The sequence below is a fragment of the Hippocampus guttulatus genome, chromosome 17 (genome assembly GCF_054856545.1).
Source record: "Hippocampus guttulatus isolate MCC_2025c chromosome 17, RoL_Hgut_1.0, whole genome shotgun sequence".
Taxonomy (NCBI): Eukaryota; Metazoa; Chordata; class Actinopteri; order Syngnathiformes; family Syngnathidae; genus Hippocampus; species Hippocampus guttulatus.
In genome coordinates this window covers 8,728,434-8,750,185 of record NC_141277.1, presented here as the reverse complement: position 1 = coordinate 8,750,185, position 21,752 = coordinate 8,728,434, and the positions used below count along the sequence as shown (strand labels likewise).

Genomic DNA, 21,752 nt, shown 5'->3' with positions numbered 1-21,752 from the left:
TGAGGGATGGCGCAGTATTAGCAGTGTTAAGATGACTGGTTTCCTCCCAGGGTCCAATAAAAGTGACGGTTGCCGAGAACAGATTTATGGCAGCCATGTTGAGTGCCTAAGGGCAAGGGGGGGGGGGGGTGGCGGGACGCCGTTGGGAATCTCTCAGTCCCCCACCGTTTTTCAATTTCTCTCCGGCTTCATTTTCTCCATCTTCTCTTTGTTAATAATCATTTCCTCGCTGATGAGACTTGAGAATTAGCAACGCCTTGTGTCGTCTCCTTCTGCCATCTTTCTGTTTACTTCCACCCCCCCCCCCCTCCCTCCAGGCGACGCTTGTCTTCTTTGTGCGAAGGTCACAGCTCTCTTGAGCTCAGTTGAACTCAGACAAGCCTTTTAAGTGATGCTTATCTCATTTATCGCTTTTCGCTAATGCACTTCTGTGAGTATGCACAGAGCCATTATGGCCGAGAGCCAAATAGGACAGATTGTAGTGTAACCCAAGTTAAAAAAATAAAAAAGTGATCTTTCTCAAGCTGTGTATTAATGAATAAACGTTTGAACTGTGTTGGCATAATATGAATAACCGCAGTTCGCTAGTGGCTAGAGCTCCTAATTTGTCACGAGATAATCATGGAATCACAGAAATATGTCACTAGCTCAAATTCAACTTTATTCAAGACGCATCACACTGTATTTACACTGTAGGTACATTTCTAAATATATTATTAGCACCACTTTTAAGGGATAGCTAGCTGCAGCTATGATAGCTAATACGAGACTAGCCATTAGCTTTATTTTTATATTGTATCATTTTACTGAAAAAAAATATACAGAACATTATTAATTTTCAAAACCAATGAAAAGGTAATTTCTGGCCAAATTGATACAGACATTTTCCTTTTTTTTTTCAAATTAGAAATCCCGGATTGAGTACAGAGGGAAACAGAAAGTCGACTCGCGATTTAACAGATTGTTCGATTCATTCGAACAAAAAAGACGTTAGTTACGTTTATAGTATGTTCCATAACAAAAGGGTGTTTTTTATGTATTGTACTTTTTGTAGCATTTTAAGGGAACAACCAAGCTAGGCCTTGATATGTGTAATTCTAGGCTAACTATTAGCAACTAGCTGTGTCTACTACGCAACTTATGAGCAGATATTAATGGTGTCATTGAGAAAATGCAAATTTAAAAAAAAAGATTGCGGGCAGCAGAATTTGGTTTTCCTAGTATCAAAATGTATTTATTGCTTAAGGTGGATCTGTGACCAACTAGCTACACAGCAATGATGCAGGGCATCGTATCATTGGAACCATAGGCGGGTTATTTTTGAGAAAAAAAAAATATTGTCATGACAGTCATACTCCACCTATTCCCAGTGTGATTGTTTTTTTTTTCCCACCTGCAGCAGGGGAAAAAAGGCCCGTTTGCCGTCCCCAGTACTTGTTACCATGTAAACATTGAATGTGGGTGTGTACATCGGTAAACAGTTCTTATTTTTGTGCTTCAACGCAGAATTTGGCTCGTACTTCTAGGAAGTAATCGATGCCTTGGCGGTCTTTCATGCCATCTCTGTTGGGAACCTCCGTGTGTTTTCCTTGCTCTCTAGGCTTTTCTGTTACATTTGTAAAGGTGGGGGGGGGGGGGGGGACGTGTGGTTCCGGGAGACATGAGGCATGGGAGGAGGGGAATGTAAGGAAGATAATGTGCTGCGAGGAGCATGAGGATGCCAGCTGTATATGCCGCAACATCAGAGGATACACGGGCGGTTTCCTAGCAAGGAAAAAAAAATGAACACGTTGGATTAAAAAAAAAAAAGAAAAAAAAGACAAGAGATACTGTATACTGTACAGGGATGCTTAAGCATGCAGACATGCAGCGTAGGAGATGAATGGTTGACCCGAGTTGGGAATAGAAGAAGCTTTAGGACAAAAGAAGGTCAGACTAAAGACTCGTGTCGGTGGAAATTCCAGTTTACACTCTGACAATTCCTGCAATTTGCACTAACACATTGCAGGTAACAACACAGCTACTCAGTAGAACAAAGTCATCTGGCTACATGAACATAAAGATAGTAACTTACTCCCTACAAGATTTGGCGCTAGTAGCAGAAAACAGCCAGCTGGTGTTATGAAAAATACATGTGCAATTGCCTTCTCATTGTACACACCCACATTTGTCTTGTGGTTTTTGGTTGCCGTCCAAGGAAAAGCACGTGTCTCCAAATTTTGTCTCGCCTAACTTTCATGCCTTCTATCTCTGAAAAAAGAAAATAAATTTCCGTTCCTTTTTGTCATGTACACCTAGACTTTTTTTCTGAATTTTTGACACAAAATACCAAGCAAATGGTTTTACTTTTTTTCTATTTAAAAAATTGGAATTTTTTTTTCATGGTTGAGTGTGAGTATATGCAGTGTCATCCATGTCTGAGAAAAGCATTCATTTCCTTTTTTTTTTAATCTTAAAAATAATAAATTAAAATTTTCAGTTTTTTATTTTGAGGAAAAGGCATTTCTTTCCATATTAATTTTTTTTAAATCAATCCTCCGCCACCCCACAAAAACTAAAATATGATTTGATTTCTGAATAAAAACAACAAAATGCATTTTTTTAAACTAAATATGATAGCTATTGGGTTCATGGTTTTCGATGCAGTTGTATGCATGTAGCGTCATACCTGTCCAATGAAAAACTTTTTACCTCATTTTTTTTCTTTTCGGAAACACATATTTTTCCCCCACAATTGTTTTTCCTTGTAATTGAAACTGTTTATAAATAAATAATTGGAGGGGGCGGGGTTTGATTTACCTGCTTTTCATTGGACAATGATATTAACCTATACACATCGATAAAGAGGCAAAGTAAGTGGAATTTGTTCATTTGTTTCGAGAAAGAAAAAGACGGGTGGCATTGTGTCACGACAGACAAAAAGCCCAAAGTTGTTTAGCTTTTTGCCGTTTCCCCGGTGAAACGCGTAAATACTCCCCTGACGCACAACATTTCGTCAACACTGCCGTGATTCATTTGTCACTCTTTCTTTCCATATTTATTCGTCACTTGAGCATTATTATTCATTATGTGGTTTCAGCTCTGAGTGTGCGCTGCTTTCAAACCAAGAGGTGGTCACCGGCATAAACCAAAAAAACAAAACAAACAAAAAAGAAAAGTTGTGTGGATGCTGTGTTTTTGGCCTGCGGGCACTAAAAGGCATTCCACACACAAAAACACACACACAGCCTCAGTGTGTCCCATGACTACATTTTTCCAAAGCTAGGTGGATGGAATATGAGGTTGTGCAGCTATTTTGGAGAAGCAGCAATGGGCTGATATTTCCAGACTCACGTTCATGTTTTCTATATCCCACTGGTTCATTCCAAAAACCATGATGACTCCAGTCGTGAGAAGTCATGGTCATACCTGCGTGCATATAAATAACGGTACACCAGCACAACAAGGGCAAAAAGTAATTCACAATAAGCAGGAGGAGTCTGTTCGCTTTGGTTCAAGGTTTGATTTTGCAGACAGAGGCGCACTACACACACACTCACATTAACACACACTTACCCAAAGCATCTATGTTGGTCCTGCATGGCGGACCCGGTGGGCAGCCGCCACCCACAACCAGTCGCCAGGATCTGGCCCAAACGGTGGGTGGGCTGAAGGTCACATGTCCCCTGGACACCTCACACACACACACACACACACACACACACACACAAATTTTGTGTCTCTTTTGGGTACCCAACAATGAGGAGGTGGAGCCGCCCTTCCGCCAAACTCTGTGTTGGCGGCTGGCTCTTAACCCTTGCATCCCGATGCCTCTTGTGTCCCTGAATAAACCACTAAGGGGGAGTAGACACAAGACTGTTCTGGACTGAAAACTGAAAAAAAAACTGTGTTGTTTTGGCCCTTCGATTGTCAGTGTTTGTCATACGTAACATTTTTTGAAAACCAAGCAACTGGGGTTTTTTATTTTAACTCTTGGGTTTGCGGTTTTGTAAGGACGTCCACGATGTGTTCAGTGTTTTGTCTCGGCGTAGCTCACAGTCAAACAGAAATGCCAGAATGTCACAAACACCAACAAGGCTATTCAAACAACACCGCAAGACTCCCCACTGCATGCACTTATGAGCTTTTGAGGTCAGAAATGCGCACAATGCAAGAATCAGTTCACTAAAGCTCAGTTCGCACCTTATTTGCTGTTTTTCATTTGATTAGTATGACCCAGAAGTATTTTTCATAAAATACTCACTGCTACAGATAGCATAGGTTTGTGATAGACTACAGCTTGTTCTGACTCATGCGTAAAAAATTGCGGGCTGTTATTAAGATTGGTTGAGAGGGAATTTTCTGTTTGCCTTGATTTCATCAGCGAAGAGTAACTCTTAAGATCCTAATCCAATTTCCGATTTCCCGAGCTTGTTGAAGGTCTGCGCACCACTTGGCGCTTTAGTTCTCGCCCTTATCTGCATAGTGTTTCTGTGATTAGTCAGCACACGGGAGGCCAGGCCAGCTTTTGTCGAAAGCAAGACGAGTAGGAGGCGGTAAGCAAAATACCCTTGGTGACTCTCTCAAGGATGCTTGAAGTCTTCCCTTCAGCTGCTACGCCGCATTCCCACAACTGCTGACTCTCGCCTCCTGGAAGTATTTTAACACGCCCCCAAACGTTTGTGTGTGCGCGCGTGGCAGCGCACCAAGCCACAACATTGGGCTCCAGCGAGGATCGTTGTGACACACCAACGCGGTGTAGAGGCTGTAGTTTTGTTTTGCATCCAGCTCAATTGCCTTTGGTGCATATAATGAGAGACACTTTGCACTGGTTCAAGATTGAGGTTATTCGAATTACCTTGATCCACTTTTACAACATCTGCTCTCAAGGCTTTAAAAATTTTTTTTGTTTGTCTGTCACTCTGTATGTTAGCTGGTGAGTACCTGGTTCATGAAGAGTGAAGAAATGGCACCGTTTTGATGATGTGGGTGTGGGGGAACTTTCCATTGGTGGGGCATGGGGTGGCCAAGGCTATTTGCAAAAGAAAAGCTTGGAAACACGTAATCAGCAATCAATATCCATTATTAAATTGAATAAAATTTGCGGACACGTTGTTGGTTTGTTTGTTGAACAAAAAGACAGATAACCTATCAACAGATCCGAAAAAATATTTTTGGCCGTTGTAAAAAGATTGAAGGCAAGAGAAGAGGAAAAACAAAAAAAAGCTTAACTTTTGTTTGTTGCATCAATTTTACACCTTAATAATTTACTTTGATTTTTTTTTTTTTTTTTAACAGTAACCAATGTTTGTTTTGTGCCCATTGGCAGATGGCCATTACACCGGGACGCCACCATCTTACGGCTACGACGCCGACCGTGCCGAGGAGCAGCGGCGGCACCACGACATCCTGCCGTACATCGACGACTCGCCTTCTTCCTCACCTCACTTGAGCTCCAAGAGCCGAAGCAGTCGGGACACCCTCTCCTCGGGATCGCTGGAGTCCGCAAAGTCGGTCAGTGTTGTCATTTCTCCTTTTCCCGGATTTTTATGAACTCAGCTTTGCCATGGACCAGAATGTATCCATTTGTTTATTTCACTCGCTTTCATCCAAACGCCTGATCCAGTTTGGATATTTGGAAGAAATATTCCATTCATATTGAAAATGACAATTAAAACGTTGTACAGGTGATATTAAATCTCATTTGATCGGGTTGTAATTTGTTGTCTATCCACGTCTTCCTTCGACCTCAATACTTTGAGAGTGGTCGGCCGTTCTTTTTTTTTTTTTTACAGGAATCCAGTCTCATCAAAACGCTTGTCAATTGACAAGAAATCAAATTCTGCCGTTTGGGAGGATCGCTGTCTGACTTGCAGCCTCGGGAGCTGTCATGCGCAGATGATGCAAGTCATCCGTTTTCAGAGGCGGCCTGGTTCTCATTTTAGACAATAGGCAAATTTATTGTCGTCTCTGTTTTCTGTCCAAGAGTGAAAATCATCCGTGACATCTGATGAAAAGCTTGCAAAGGAAATGCACATTGATGCAGATTCAGCAAAGTTTCGCGTCGTTTCTATCAACGTGTGCCCAAGCAGCGAGTAACGCTTTTTAAAAGGGGTTTCGCCTACATCGACAATTATCCGTCACATGAAATTCCCACAGTAGCCTGAAATTCTTTTCAGTCAATATCATGAGAGTGGAGTTAACACATCCTTGGTTTGCCCTTGTACAGACGCCTCCACCTCCCGCCTCTCCCAAAAGTCTGCTTTTCCAACTGAGTCAGAGCCCATGCGAGCTGCGATTGGCTAATTATAGAGTTGAGGCTTCATGACGTCGCTGTGATGAGTCATCACCGTCTGAAACGGAACTTTTTTTTATTTTTAAACTGTGACTCCCCTTCCCCACCATAATCTGACTGGGAGAAAGGCCAAGGTCAGATGATCGATGGATGCTGTGTGGTCTCTTTCCCCGAGTTTCAATAAGAAATGGCCATCTTTCATGTTTGACTTGATTTATTTTATTTTTTATCAAGTCCTCGGTTGCTGTCGTGGTTCACATATCTGGGGCCTTTAAAGGTGATTTTTGTTTTCTATGTCTGTGTGTTGACGGGGAAGACTGAATGAACTTTTTGGCTTGTTTTTGAGTTTCTGCAAAGCCTGAGACCAGTGCTCATTTTAAACATCATGTATAAGGAATGGAGGCTTCAGAATGTGTAATCATGTCAGCTTTTTAGGCTTCTGTTTGGCCCAAAATGCATTTGAGGTAGAACAAATGTGTTATCGTGTGGACATTTTTTTGGAGGGGGGTGGGGGGTGTAGTTTGTGGGCGCCTTTTGTTTTTAACCCCCAAGCTAGGAAAATACGCTTTTAAGAAATAGCTTCGTGTGTGGCCTGCTGGGATAGACTCAGTTCTCCCTATGACCTTGAACAGGATAATAGGGGGATGGATGAACGATTAAAGTCCCAATGGGTCCGTCTTAGCTTTACCATTTTGTTTAAGAATTGCCCCCCCCCGCCCCACACACACACACACACAATTAGTAATATATCTAACTGCCTATTAGGATATGCATGACTCAGATTTTTCTAACATCGACATAAACGTGATGAAAATCGAGCCTGTGTTGACTAGTCCCTGATGTTGACGTCGTCGACATTTTTATTTTTTTTAGTACGGTACTCTATATTTTATTTAGATTACAGGAGGGAGGGAATTCTCCGCAATAATCTCCATCCTCCAACTTTGCAGAGCTCATGCAATTGTACGTTACACATTACAATGCAAGGGCATCTACATGGGCTGAATGAAGGCTCTCTTTCTGTCGCGTGATGGTATTTCCCAGCCACGGGGAAAAAAAATCTCGACGCAGGGACAGCCAGGTAATATGCAAATAGTGAAACCTACGGTATCCTTGTTCTGGGACCAACACAGCGGTGTGTTTTCCCTTCAGTGCACTCATCTGTTTATACAAGTGGCTAGTCGATGAGTCGACTAGTCTGTACAATCTCTCCTGCCTAATTTGAATTCCCCTCATCATTCTGTTCAGCGGCGTCGTTGTACACATCTGCTCCTGAACAACCTTTTCTGACATCCGCATGCACATGAAATTAAATAAGCGGAAGTAATGCCACGTTGAGGAAAATATCACCATTTTCCCGACAGCCGAGGATGGCTCTGTGACGGCTCCATTACAGAGCAGACACGCCAAGAGACGGAAAGCAATCTCGTTAGGGATTTCGCCAAGCAATGCTTGTCAGAAAAGGGATGCTTAAACGGCTTAGACGAGGTGAAATAGAAATTTTGAACGGTTAATAAAGTGCATCACGGGGCATGGATTGCAATCTGAGTGTTTATCGGAGCAGACGTTCTCCTGTACTCTGTGGCAAACGGAGGCCGAGGTCGCTAATAATGTTTTTACAATGGATGCTGGTCAGTTTCCAAGTGCGCCTCCTGAGCTGTAGCCACTGAATGCGCATTTGAATACGACGACTCTCAGGCTTCTGTTTGGCCAAAATGAAAGGTTAGCAATTGATTCTTTTTTTTTTAAAACATCATATTGTGGATTGTGTGTGTCCCTAAATTGTACTCTTTTTTTACTCAGCCATCATTCTGGGTTATTATGGCTTACAATTCTTATCACTGACTGAATTCATTCATGGTAAATGGCACATATCCCAATATAAACCTAGGTGTCAAAATTATAACGGTACACTGTATTGATTTTGGTATTATCTTCGTTTCATAATGGCTGCACAGATCTAGCAAAGTCTGTTTGAGTGTGTGTTGGTGAATGCAAATGTCAATTTGCGTCGGGCGGAACCCTTTTCGGTTACAATTGGTTCCTGGTCATAATCGCAACAAGATGGCATCCGAACACGAACAGGGAAACAACGCAATGGGGAATATAAAGAGACTGTCACACCATATATAAGGCACAACGGATTATAGGGCGCACTGTCAGCTTTTGGGAAAATTGAATGCTTTTAGGTGCACCTTATAGAGCTGAAAATACGGTAACTAAGGAAATAATTCCAGATGTTTTTCATGTTTCGCGCACTTGTGGTTGACCTTTTTCTCCCCGCTAACACACACCTTAGGTCAGGGGTGTCAAACTCATTTTTGTCGCGGGCCACATTGTAGTTACGGTTTCCCTTGGAGGGCCGTTATGAATTTTGGGAAACCATATAAACGTTTAATCACCTTCACATGTTACATACAGAGTGCACAACAAATGGATGGATAACTCGTTTTAAAATCAGAAGTCAAGAATAATGACTGTTATTGTGGATTACATGTGACAATTTGAAATTTTGGTTCAGACTTTAAGCAAGCATCATGGAACTTGACACTCTTGATTTGCTTTCGCGGGCCACATAAAATGATGTGGCGGGCCAGATCTGGGCCCCGGGCCTTGACTTTGACACCTGTACCTTAGGTGGTGGATGTGACAGCAACGTTAGCGATATCCCTGAGTCACTTTGAGTGTATTCCAGAACGTGTGCAAAGCCAAGAGTTTACAATGCAAACAGTAAATCCCGACGGTGGACTTACAAGTTCAGTTGTCACTCCTCTTTCTCCACTTGTGTACCGTCTCTCTTTCTCAGTCCCAACCAAAGAGACAAATTCGTGCCGGGGTCTTTGTTTATGTCTGCACTTTATTCTTGTGTGTGTGGGTGCCCTAGTCTCTGTCTCTTTCTCTTTCATCCTCTCTTTCCTCTTCTCGTAGCCTAAAGGACGGGATGCTTCCACCCGAAGTTTTGTGTGTATACTCTCTCTCATTCAGTCACACACACAGGTATTTCTACGATGCTTCCTCCACCTCTGGGACACCCTGCCTGTTTCAGTTATTTCATCGCAAGGCAGCCCGAGGAATCTCGCAGTCTGTCTGTCTGTTTTCTTTCACGATCGTTCTCCTCGGCGAGCTTTGACCGGCCCTACGGCGGGGGAGTCCGATGAAGGATTTCTCGAAGAAAGCCTAGACCTTATTATGTCGAGTTGTTATTTATTGAACAGTATTAATCCCACATGTTTTGCCCCATTTCCCCCCCAAAAAACAAACAAACAACAAAAACAAGAAATTCATTTTAACGTGCTTTGTTTGTTGCAGGCGGAATGTGATGTGGAGAAAGGCTTGGAAATGAGGAAGTGGGTTCTGTCTGGGATTTTGGCCAGTGAAGAAACATACCTCAGTCACCTGGAGGCACTGCTTCTGGTGAGTGCGCGCGCACACATGCACGACTCGTTTTCTCTACTTAGCAGTCTGGTAGATCAGTGACTCATCTCGTCTGCTGTAGTCTGGAGTTATTTTACACCTTTTTTGAGCCGGGTTGATGGAACTTGTTGTGCTTGAAAACCAATTGTCAAAAGTAGATGGAAAGTTCAAATAATAAAAACCGTTTTTGAGATAAACAAGCGACGGCTAGCTAGCACTCCCAAGCCCAAGCCCCTGCCATCGAGTGTCCGCTGCGGATACGACAACTCTCTGCTGTTTGTGATAGCAAAAGCTTCATGCTCGAAATAAATCCCATTTCCCGGCTTCCTCGGTGCGTGACTACTCCGCTTTGTTCACATTCTCCATGGATACAATTCGCTGGAAAATGGCCGCCATATCCCACAATGTAATGCGAGTTTCCCCATTTCCCGCAAACCAACATTACCTCGATTTCCTTAGGTTTCGGGTTGCAGATTGGGTGTTTATTTATTATTTGGTTTGCTAACAGATGTTGGTCATATTTTCACAGCTCTTTTGCTTCCCTCCCTTTCAGCCCATGAAGCCTTTGAAAGCGGCGGCCACAACGTCGCAGCCCGTGCTCTCCGTGTCCCAGATCGAGACCATCTTCTTCAAAGTGCCTGAGCTCTACGAGATCCACAAGGAGTTCTACGATGGACTCCTGCCCCGCGTCCAGCAATGGGGCCACCACCAGAGAGTCGGGGATCTTTTCCAAAAACTGGTGAGTCTGAGCCTACTGAAAGAATGCCAGAAGTCTGCGTGTGTGTCTTTGCTTGTGCCGCACCAGTGATTCAAAGTGAAAAGCCTGATCCCCCAAAACTCAAGACAGCACATCACAGCTACTTTTCCTGATTAAAAATCCTGAATACTTATCATAACTGAGGAACTGCTCTGATTGGATGAAGCGTTTCTGCAAGTGTTCCCGAATTGTGTACCCGATTCTGTTTTACTCTCCCTCTGTCGGTCCTCCAGTTGTTGCCCGCCAGTGATGTCAGAGCCACATGTACGCTGCTCTTCTTAATCACTTGCACAGCGGCTCAATTAACCCACAATGAATTGGTCGTTAATGCTCTCCAAAATGCTTGCCCATTACTCACTGCTGTTGGCCTTATTCGGCCCCCTTTTTTTTTTGTCCTGCCCTCTCATGCTCTCTCATGCTCTAGCACGCACACACACAGAGGGGGAGTCGCAAGCTTGTTTCACAATGCTGCCTTTTTTGCCTCAACGGAGCCGCAGCTGAGACCGGTCGCTGCTCTGTATGCTTTGTGTCTCTAAACACAGCTCTCTCTCTCTCTCTCTCTCTCTCTCTCTCTCTCTCTCTCGGCGTCACTTGTGGAATATTGGTTTTCTGCCATCTAGTCGTCCTCTTCCTTCCTTCCTAATGAGATAGCCTCCACGCAGCCAGAAATGAATCCCAGTAAACTGTATGAGGGCAGTGTTGCAGTTTGGTTCAGAAGTGACGACGCAGCACCACTATAATGACCTCTCCCACCTCCATTGGCCGACTGTGCAAAAAAAAAAAAAAAAAAGGGACCAGGTTGTATGGCGTTGACCTCTGTGGAGCAGACGTAGTGAAATGTTATGATGTAAAATATGACCTGGTATCTGCTGAACAGACGGCTCCTGACCCATGGAAAGTACTAGAAAGCCTCTGTAACTGCAACTGTAGCGGAAATATGCAGTGGTTATGGCTCTACATGGGGTCCGCAGTTTACCAGAATTCCCGACATAGGAAATTAGAGGTTATGAAATGCGCGCTGCGAACTAAAGAGTCCTCACAAGAGAGTCATCACAGCACAAGATAGCATGCTCAGTCACTGCCTTAGTTACTGTTTTTCATTACCGGAAATCTATTATTAAATTATTTCCGATTAATGGCTATTGGAGGCTGGCTCCGTCATCTACCTGGCGCCGGTTCCGACCCCACATTGTCACATCGGAAATATGCCACCTAAAAGCTCAGTTTATGTTTCGTCAAACCGGTGACCGCAGCGTTAAACCAGGACTACATTTCCCATGATTCCTCGACCAAAGCAGGAAGTACATCGCGTTCTGCGAAAACACGCCTGTTGGCGGCATCCATCCATACTGCTAATTTTTGACAAAATGATAGGGTAACCGTTTGGTTGGGTCAGGGCGAGCATTTTACCACTTCACACTCAAACGTGAAACAATTACAGTCAGCCTGAAGATTGTTTCAAGCTCCACCGTGTATCATCCTTCACTCCTCTTTGACACAAACTGCTTACGCTCAATGTCCTCATTAGTGCACACGTGTTCTTGCTGACATTTACTCGCGCATCTTCTTCCCCGCTCCCTTCAGCGACGGCTCATTTGTTCATTTCATCATAAAAATGACGAGTTAAAAGTCTACACCACAGTGGCCGTATTAGAGGATAAGATTAGATGAGAGCCGGAGAAGCGAGGAACGGAGGCGGAGATTTTTAGCGGAGTCATCTCGAGCCGAGTAAAGGATGGCAAGTGGATTTAAGGCTCACAGCTTTGACGGGTTTAGGAATCCCGAAACATCCGAACCAGGAGGAGGAAGAGGCAAAGGTGACAGATCGTAAGCATGAGTGTCAAGGGCACATGTTTGAAGGCTGAAAATAAGGTTCAATTATTACACCGTTGAGGTGTACTCCACTGAGGATACGCTTCATGGATGCTTTAACCCGACTGAGTCAAGCGGGTAACCGCACGCCGCCCAAAGTGAACGCTTTGTGTGTGTGTGTGTGTGTGTGTGTGTGTGTGTGTGTGTGTGTGTGTGTGTGCGTGTGTGTGTGTGTGTTTTTAATGCTTCCGTGCAGAAACTGCGGGGCGACATCTTCACTTGCATGGTGTGTAATATCTCTATGGTTGCGGCCAATTGAACAGATGGTATTGAGCAGCATAAGGACCTCTCAAATTGTTTTGTTCTTTGTAATGGCTGCGTCAGGAAACTCAAATGGATGAGAAACATTTTCCTTTGATCCCCCGCTGAATATTTGGAGTCTGCTTATTTTGGAAAAGTTACAAAATGTGGTGTATTTGATTGAGTGAAGTGAGTGTTTTGCTCCAGTCGCACTGCGGGTCAATTTGGATTTTTTTTTTTTTGGTTTATATGTGACATCATATGGATCCGGTTTTTTTTTTTTCCAAGCAGCGTGCACGGTACAAAAAAAAAAAAATCCAGTATTTTCAAATATGGGCCAGGCCTTTTTTTGTGTAGATATAAATCGTATATATATCGAATGCGTCTGCAATATGGATGCGTCGTTCGCGCTCATCCGACTTCTACGTCATCAAAAGCCATATGCTTCTTCTGGAGCCACTCTGTTTTTTTGTCAGTGTCATGCTGTAGGACCCATCCACCAAATCGTCACTTGTTTTGCTTGCTTTTAAAATCTCACTTTTACACGTCTTTTTTATGCATTTTTGATCATAATCTGTCGATTATAATCATCAATGAAGCGACTGCTAGCTCTTGTCTATGAGCAAACTTACAAATTCAGCTGGGTGTGAAATGATTAGTTCCCCGACGACTCTGTTGATTTATCTGGTAGTACTGTATAGTCCAATTTGTTTGACATGCAGTACCCCTGTTGGTCACATGTTTGAGGAATTTAGAATTTATATGCGAAAAGTGTTCCCTTTATATGAGCAAAAGACTCAAGTTATATTACGCTAGTATTTGCCCCCTACCGCATGTTGTTTAACCAGTTTACCTTGTATGCGTCACCCTTTCAGGGACAGCGGTTGCTAAAGTGGACAGCTTATCATGTTATCAGGTTACAAGGTGAATGAAAGGGTTAATAAAATATACTAAATGGGCAGGAAACTGTATTTGTATTTCAAGAATTTTTTTTTTAAAGGTAGTACCACGGTAGTCCAGTGGTTAGCGCGTCGACTTCACAGTGCAGAGGTACCGGGTTCGATTCCAGCTGCGGCCTCCCTGTGTGGAGTTTGCATGTTCTCCCCGGGCATGCGTGGGTTTTCTCCGGGTGCTCCGGTTTCCTCCCACATTCCAAAAACATGCATGGCAGGCTGATTGAACACTCTAAATTGTCCCTAGGTGTGAGTGCGGGCGTGCGTGGTTGTTTGTCTCTGTGTGCCCTGCGATTGGCTGGCAACCAATTCGGGGTGTCCCCTGCCTACTGCCCGAAGACAGCTGGGATAGGCTCCGGCACCCCCCGCCACCCTAATGAGGATGAATGAATGAAAGAATATATGACATGTATCCCAGAACCTTTGGCCTCTATTACCAAATGATTGATCTATCTACCCACGCTAACAGAATGAGTGCAAACATTGTGTGGAAAACTTGTGACCACACATTCCCGCCTAACTCAATTGTCACGCACCGCCGTGACGGGAGAGGCCGGTCGAGTTTGGGGTCAAGCCTAAATAAAGTAAGAGAACGACATTTTAAAGACATCAGTGAGATCATTGCCTGTCAAAGGCATTACACTAAATACCAAGAGTAAAGATTTAAAGATGCTTTGCCACTTTTAGAATATGCTGACCAGTGATAGTCACGTAAAGTGCAGGTTAGTGCCAGAATCACACAGCCCAAACTAATTTCAACAGTCCAGAAAAAGGAGCAGAATGATGAGTGAGGTCCCTAATGAGTGTGCACTTACTGCAGATTATTTTGGCTAAAGCGTAGTCTCTTTTGCATCCTGCCATTTTCCCAGATTGCTCCCATTTTATGCACTGTCAGGTTTTTAATCGCAAATACTTTGGCGGGCTCAGCGGTCCGGCAAAGGAAATAAATCAGAAACATCCCAGCTCATTTCCACTCCATGACAACTGTGCAATTAGTTAAATGATGTAGGTCGATACCCTCGTGGAGGTTTCCGTACAAAGCTGGTCTGGGTTGCGCTAATGTCTCACTTTGCCTTTTGTTCCGCACAATTGATTGTCCTTTTGTTGGCTTTGAAGATGAATTTCTGCTCCCCAAACGTGCTTTCATTGCTTCAGTCGCACACTTTTGTGAGTCGCTATGGCAATGGACACCGGTGAGGTTGCCGTGGTGACATGCTGTTTTTGTGTCATCATCATCATCATCATCATACGTCCATAAAAAAATTTGAATCAGGACTGCATGACTGTCAGTGTTCAACGATATATTTTACAGACCTGAGGTCCCAAACATGTAAATGATTTGTTTTTGTAGTCTCACTGTATCAATGAATGTACATCAGCACAACACTAAGCTGATTTGACAACCACCAATGAACCCCCCCAGAAGAAGAACGAGTTAATATTGTTGAGTGTAATTTTTCTGATCAGAAAAAAAACATTAATGTTGATTTTTTTTTTTGTGGTGTCTGTCACGGATTAATTGCCTTCCGATGCATTTCAATGGAGAAAGACAATTTGATATAAATTAAAATCCCAATGCACCACTTACCGCTGCGGTCTCACTTTCATATCATGAAAATGTGCTGATGATTTATTTAAGGCTGTATTTCAGTGTCCAATCATTTTGTGTTGTCGCAAAAAAAAAAAAAAAAAAGACGGACTTAATGTCTGCTCTCCTCTGTTTCAGGCCAGCCAGTTAGGAGTTTACAGGGCGTTTGTGGACAACTACGAGCTGGCGGTGGAGACGGCCGAAAAGTGTTGCCAAGCCAACACGCAGTTTTCCGAAATCTCTGAGGTAATTAAATCAAAATTGGAGCCTAAACTGCCATTCAGAATTTGCACGAAGAGAAAAAGCACGGCGGCATGTTATGTCAACTGTATGAGAAATTTGTTGTTCATGGACCGAATTATGACGCATGATTCTGAGCCTCCCGGAGCAAGATGGCGGCGCTGGGGGTGGCATTGTTCATGTGGGAGTGGATGACCTCAGCGCTTCCTTGAACAACCCATGCATTCGTGTCACCTGGCTGTGCTCAACGGCTTCTCTTCCTCATCTCCAAACAGAATTTAAAGGTGAGAAGCCCCAAGGACTGCAAGGAGCCGACAGCCAAGAACTCCCTCGAAGGTCAGTAATGCTGATTTGTTGTGTTCTACTCATTTTATTGAATTAAAATATGGATTCAAATGTTTCAACGTTTGCCTTTTTTCCTCGTCTTCTCGACAGCTTTGCTTTACAAACCAGTGGACAGGGTGACACGTAGCACGCTGGTGCTTCATGTAAGCAAAACTGCATCTGCCCGCACGGATGATGTAACAATGTCTGAAAAATAAATGCAATTTCACTAACGCGGTTAATAAAAGTGTTTGTTTTACCGTGTCGCTATCTTATGAATGTATTGTTCAGATTCATGACCACTTGTTTTGAAAAAAAACCCCCCACTAGTTCTCGCAATGCTGTTAATAAATGTTTTTATTTGTTTTTTTTTATGTTGGTGATCACTCATAATTTGATTGAGCTATTGATCATGTCAAGAAAGGATATATTGGGTTGCTTTTACTATGCACCAGACTAACTTTATATATATTTTTTGGTTTTTGTTTTATTCGTTTATTTATTTATTTAAAACTTGGAAAACAGTAAATACATAAATGAAGAACTTCAAATTTACTGGCCGCACGGGCACAGGTTGTTGAAATTTTTTTTTGCACCGCCTCAAAGTTTAGGAGCAAAATACATCAATTTCGAGGCAGTCTGGAGCCCTGTTTTAAATGTTAAACATTTCAAACTTTTCTGCATTCAGGACTTGCTCAAGCACACCCCCACAAGCCACCCAGACCACCCGCTTCTCCAGGACGCTCTGCGCATCTCCCAGAATTTCCTATCGAGCATCAACGAGGAGTCCACGCCCCGCCGCCAGCTGATGACTGTCAAGAAGGGCGAGGTGAGACGTCTCAAAGCTGACGCATTAGCCTCTACCGCTGCGTTTTCGTGTTCAATCTGTTGCAGTTTTTCACATTGAGATCCAATTAGATTCGAGGAACCGGCAACAAATGCTTTCACTTCGAAGATTTGTGGGCAGTCAATCTCGAGTGTTAGAATTCACACTCTGGTCATATCTTGTCGCTATCCGCTTCTACCACAGGTGTCAAACTCAAGATTTACCCGCCACATCATTTTATCCGGCCCACTAAAGTGAATCACGAGTATCAACCTCTTGCAAAATTGCGCTAAAATTGTAATCTGCATTTTTAATTTTTTTTTTATTCCAACCTCCTGTTTAAAATAAGTTCGGGTCAGGTAAAACTATTTTCCTTGACGACTCAGCTTTAATCATTTTGTGTGACAAACTGTCGCTTGGTCTGTTTCTTGCTTTGTGTTGCGAGCCAACATTTGAGTGACTGGAGAGCTTCCCATCGGTGAAATGAAAACAGACAAAAACATGAAATATTGGGTGGCCACCACTGTTGCTGCCTCAGCAGAGCATAATTTGCAGTCGGCTAAAAGTGTTCTCACCCTTGTTTACCTTCATGTACTGTATTTCGACCCGCCCAACATGGCGATGTCCCGAATTTTGATTGTCTTTGTCTTCCAAGTATTGGTACTGTAAAGTCACCCCCGTGAATAATATGAACCCCCAAAATCAACTGGTTTTTTTTCCCTCTGTCACCGTTAAAATGAGACTAGCTTCTCGCTTGTCACCAATCTGCAGCCTCAAGCGGAGCTCATGACCATATATGGTCACACTGTGGTTGGCTGCTTGAAGAAGAGGGGGATCATCCTCCACTTGCACATTGTGGTTTCCCAAGCGCTCATACTGCTCCCCAACACACACACACACACACACACACACACACACACACACACACACACACACACACACACACACAGCTCCCCCCAACCCACTGTCTGTCATCCCATGACTTGATGCACATGATTGGAGGCCTCTTTGATTGAAAGCTTTCATGACACGGCCGTACATAATGTTATTAATGAGCCACCAAGCCGCCGCTTGGACGGGCCGATCACAAGTTAATTTTTCATAAATGGAAGGTGTGAGCCACTGGGCGAAAGAAAGAATGAAAAAAAAAAGCCTGAGCTGACTCCTCCCTGTGCTCACACACAGGTCATTACTACACTCTCTACAAAGACACACTTTATTCACATACACACACTCTTGCTAGCTGCCCCGCCCCCTTATGTATTCCTATTGGACTCACTTCCATCCCAGTCTATTCACACTAACCACACCAGGCATCAAATATTTATGATAGATCCATGAAAGCTGCACATGGAAATCAATGGCGCTCATTATATTGCTCCTCACTCCATCTTGAGTACAGTATTTGATATGCCCAAGGTTACGACAGGTTGTATATAATTATTGGACATTTTGAAACGAATAGGGAGGACGGCTTACAATAAGACACGCATAATAAATACTTCAGAAGGAAAAATGAGAGGACACAACAATAGTTTGCTACCAATATATATTTTTTAATTTCTCAGGGGTCCTCAATTACATACTACCGGGTTAAAACAGAAATTAGCATGGATTATAATTCACTCACATATATTTGATTGTTACCAAAAATGTAATTCTTTAGCACTGTATAGAATTTAACTCATTCACTCCCAAAGACGTTTTTAAACGTCTTCTCAGACTTGGTCGAGAATTGGCTCGTACTGAATGAATTAAATATGTGGAAATGTTGTCGACTAGTATCGTCAGTGTGTTATCACATTAAAACGTGTACCTAATTGGGTGACCGTGAGTGTATTCTGCGTATGTAAAGTCCAAATCATCCACAGCCTTGGCTCTATTATGTCATGAACACACGCGCATATACTCCCAGTCCAGCTTGTACAAAATACTTGGGCGCTGAGATGCCCCTTTTAGCGTGCGTTGGGTTCTAAAAATACACGTGGATTTTGTAAATTCATGCGATTACTCGCATACACGCTCTCAGCGAGGCCGCTCCAGGAGACGTCAATATTTAATCTGCGCTCTGTGCTGCCGTGCTTTCTCAGTACACGCTGTCCACATTCCTCTTATTGGCTGTATGTTTTTTTTTTTTTTAGTTTGTCTTCCTACAGTAGCAGACCAAGAATTTTGCGTTCATCACGGCTCAAGCTCAGGACCAGAATTGCAAAACACGAGTCTTAAAACGCTAAAAATATCTCTAAGACGTGAGTGAGTCAGACACCCAGTGAATGAATGAAAGCTGCATTATTTTGACTTAGGATCACGTCTTCGGGAAGCTGAAAGGCATCTCACTGCCAACCATTGCCAATTTCTACATTTTTGATCCGGAGCCAAGTCCTTAAGAGTTATTGCTGACCCTCACTTATTTTGTTTGTCGCAATAAATTTTCCATTTGCTTTTTGTCCAGCCACTTGCTCTCAGATGAATCTCCGGGCGCAATAAGATTTATCAGTGATCGATGTAATTAAGTCCCACATAGCCATTCACGCAAGTAGAAGACTGTAATTTTTTTTTTTTCTGGTCAATGTGACATTAGCATTAGAGAGATTTACACTGAGGTATGATAATAAGGCTCAACAGATCATATTTCATCGCTTTCTGAATATTAATCACCAGGCCGCCTTTTATGTGCGATAGTCAAATCAATAATGAATGCAAAACGCTCTATGTCACATTCATTACATTTTCTAATTAATTTCCTTGTCTGAAGTGCTTTTAATGGATGAAAAAAGAAGTCAATGAAATTGTTTCTCTGCATACAGAGAAATGCAAAGCCTATCTTGATTTAATGAGTAATATCGTTACAAGTACCGTAGATGTGGTCTTATTCATTTTATCAATTGTTACATATTGGCAACGTGACATCTCACTTTCGGGGGAAAAAAAAGACCTGTTTTTAAAATAAGATAAGATAAGAAAACCTTTATTAGTCTCGCAATGGAGAAATTCCCAATTCACTTTTTCACGTACAATTTTTGATTGACTTGATGAGATTTTGTGTCGTACTCAAACACTGTGATGTACTAAATACAGTGTGACGTTTAGAGTGACAGAAGTCCAGCTGTAGGGAGCTTTGTTGTGTTTTATTTTCTCTTCAAAGTAATTGTCACACGCAGCATTTTGAGATAAATAGAAAGATCAAGTCTGTTGCTGGAGCCTTGTTAGTGGATCAGAGGCTTTGGCTCCATCTGCCACATTTTCTCAAATATTCAGGGAGTACGTACGTCTTTGTGGCAAAGCAAAGAATCGTATCCGTCTTGAATGACACAAATGTTAGAGGTAGCCGAATTCAACGCTTCCACTAGATCGATGTGACTTTCGACGGTCTCCACGTGATCGGCGAAATGTTAGCGCAAAAAAATAAACGCGTCGTCAAAGTGGACTTCCTGTACGTGCTAGCGACGCGGGCCATTTGGTGGCTCATCGATCAGCTGCACTCAATAAATATGCACAAGAAACTTTCGAATGCTTCTGATGACCATCCAAGGTGACCCGCCAGTGTCATTCCATCATGTGCTGCATCTCGTAATACAGCAACGTCTTACCCTACTTGAATACCGTTGACTAAATATAAAGTTAATAGAAGCACAGACAGAAGAAACACCAAGGCGCGGCATGTCTGGTTAGGAAAGAAATGACCGGTAGGATCAAAACTTTTACTTTGAACAATTATTGCTGTCGAAACAGGAACAGTAATAGGCGGTAGAGGATGACTGACCACTGTATCCGAAGATGAGGATGCTCATTCTCTTTGTCTAAGCCTACCTCCTATTATAACACTGCGGTGGAGCTCTTTTGTCAGCTGTTTGCTTTCATCAACAAAAACGGACACAGTGAATGAGCTTTCGAATGTTCTGGCGTTGACAGTATGTGTTCTTGAAGGACCGGGTGAGGGTTAGCATCGTGGGGGGGGGCTGAAGAGAGGATGGTGGGAGGACGCGTAGATGAAGATGATGATGTAACCACTCCTGAGCATGTGTGATGTCATCCTTTGAGACAGGCAGGAAACAAAGAAAGGAATGTAATTTGTTAGCGCCTGGATTTAAAAATAGGAGACAAAAATCAACATACAGTATTTAGAATCATTCTGAGAAAAACAAAGTGTAATTTAAAAAAAAACATACGTCATATTTATTCTTGATCTTTTTTCTTTTCATTCTTCCCGTCTAGCCGCTTGATAGCACTGTGAAAGCATTCATACTATATTATCAACGCTCTAATGTCGATTTACGTTCTGGAAATGTCACCGTTGTGAAACGTTTATCTTGACATTACCGCCCTCTTTTGATGTGGTTTGGTATTGCAGCCTCATTACATAGTCTGACATCAGCGAAATGGTCAGAAGATTTTTTTCCCCCCATCTTCTCCATACGTTGTTTCATTCTTCCCTCTCACAATTCATTAAAAATTCATGAAGGAAATAGTTCATATAAATTACTGTATTCATTAGTTTAAGCTTTTGTAGATAATGGGGAGGAATTTGGTCTTTTTTGTTATTTTCTGTTGTTTCTTTGTTTCCAGTGCACTTATAAACAAAGGAGTTGTGAAAATCTATTTTTGCTTTTTGATTCCCGTGCAAAGCGCAGATAATAATCCGTTCAACAGTATTTATCTGTTAGCGCGTTTTTTTGTTGTTGTTTGTTTGTTTCAAATCCACAGAATCGCCAGCTACTGAAGGACAGCTTCATGGTCGAGCTGGTGGAGGGAGCCAGGAAACTGCGACACGTCTTCCTCTTCACCGACCTGCTGCTGTGCGCCAAACTGAAAAAACAAATTGCAGGGTAAGAAAAAAAAACTGACGGATTTTGAAGAAATTATTCATCCAAGTAGACAGAATAGCTTGAAAACACAATGTAATAATGTGACAAGATAACCCAAAAAGGACAGTCTTGTCAAAATCTTATTTGAGGTGATTTACAATCGCCATTTCAACCTGAATACAATGCAGCAAGGTTTTCGAAAGTGAGGGTTGTGTGTTGGGAAAACGTGGCATTTTTTGGGGGAAGTTTTTCTGTGATATCGCCTGCAGAAAATTCAGTCTTCTCTGATTAGCTGCAAAGCTTCAGTCGAAAATGCCCACCAATAAGCTCGTACGGACTGAAAGTCGTCTAGTCGATGAGTCAGAGTTTCAATTACGTTTCAAATGGTGTCACTTAACCCCAAAATTTAAATTGTGCAAAAAGAACATTATTCGTGAGAAGAGCAGTGTGGGCAGAATA

The 21,752-nt window shown here is 42.7% G+C and overlaps 1 protein-coding gene across 2 annotated transcripts in view; it reads left to right on the top strand.

The window, feature by feature from the left end:
* bcr (BCR activator of RhoGEF and GTPase) overlaps positions 1-21,752 on the top strand; it is a 60,151-nt gene that overhangs the window by 26,104 nt on the left and 12,295 nt on the right. For both annotated transcript variants that reach the window (XM_086135111.1, XM_086135110.1), the window contains 8 exons: positions 5,309-5,493; positions 9,584-9,688; positions 10,242-10,427; positions 15,237-15,344; positions 15,614-15,674; positions 15,774-15,826; positions 16,351-16,491; positions 21,193-21,314. In XM_086135111.1, the coding sequence (XP_085991237.1) occupies positions 5,309-5,493; positions 9,584-9,688; positions 10,242-10,427; positions 15,237-15,344; positions 15,614-15,674; positions 15,774-15,826; positions 16,351-16,491; positions 21,193-21,314 (961 nt within the window). The remainder of the gene's footprint in view (positions 1-5,308; positions 5,494-9,583; positions 9,689-10,241; positions 10,428-15,236; positions 15,345-15,613; positions 15,675-15,773; positions 15,827-16,350; positions 16,492-21,192; positions 21,315-21,752) is intronic.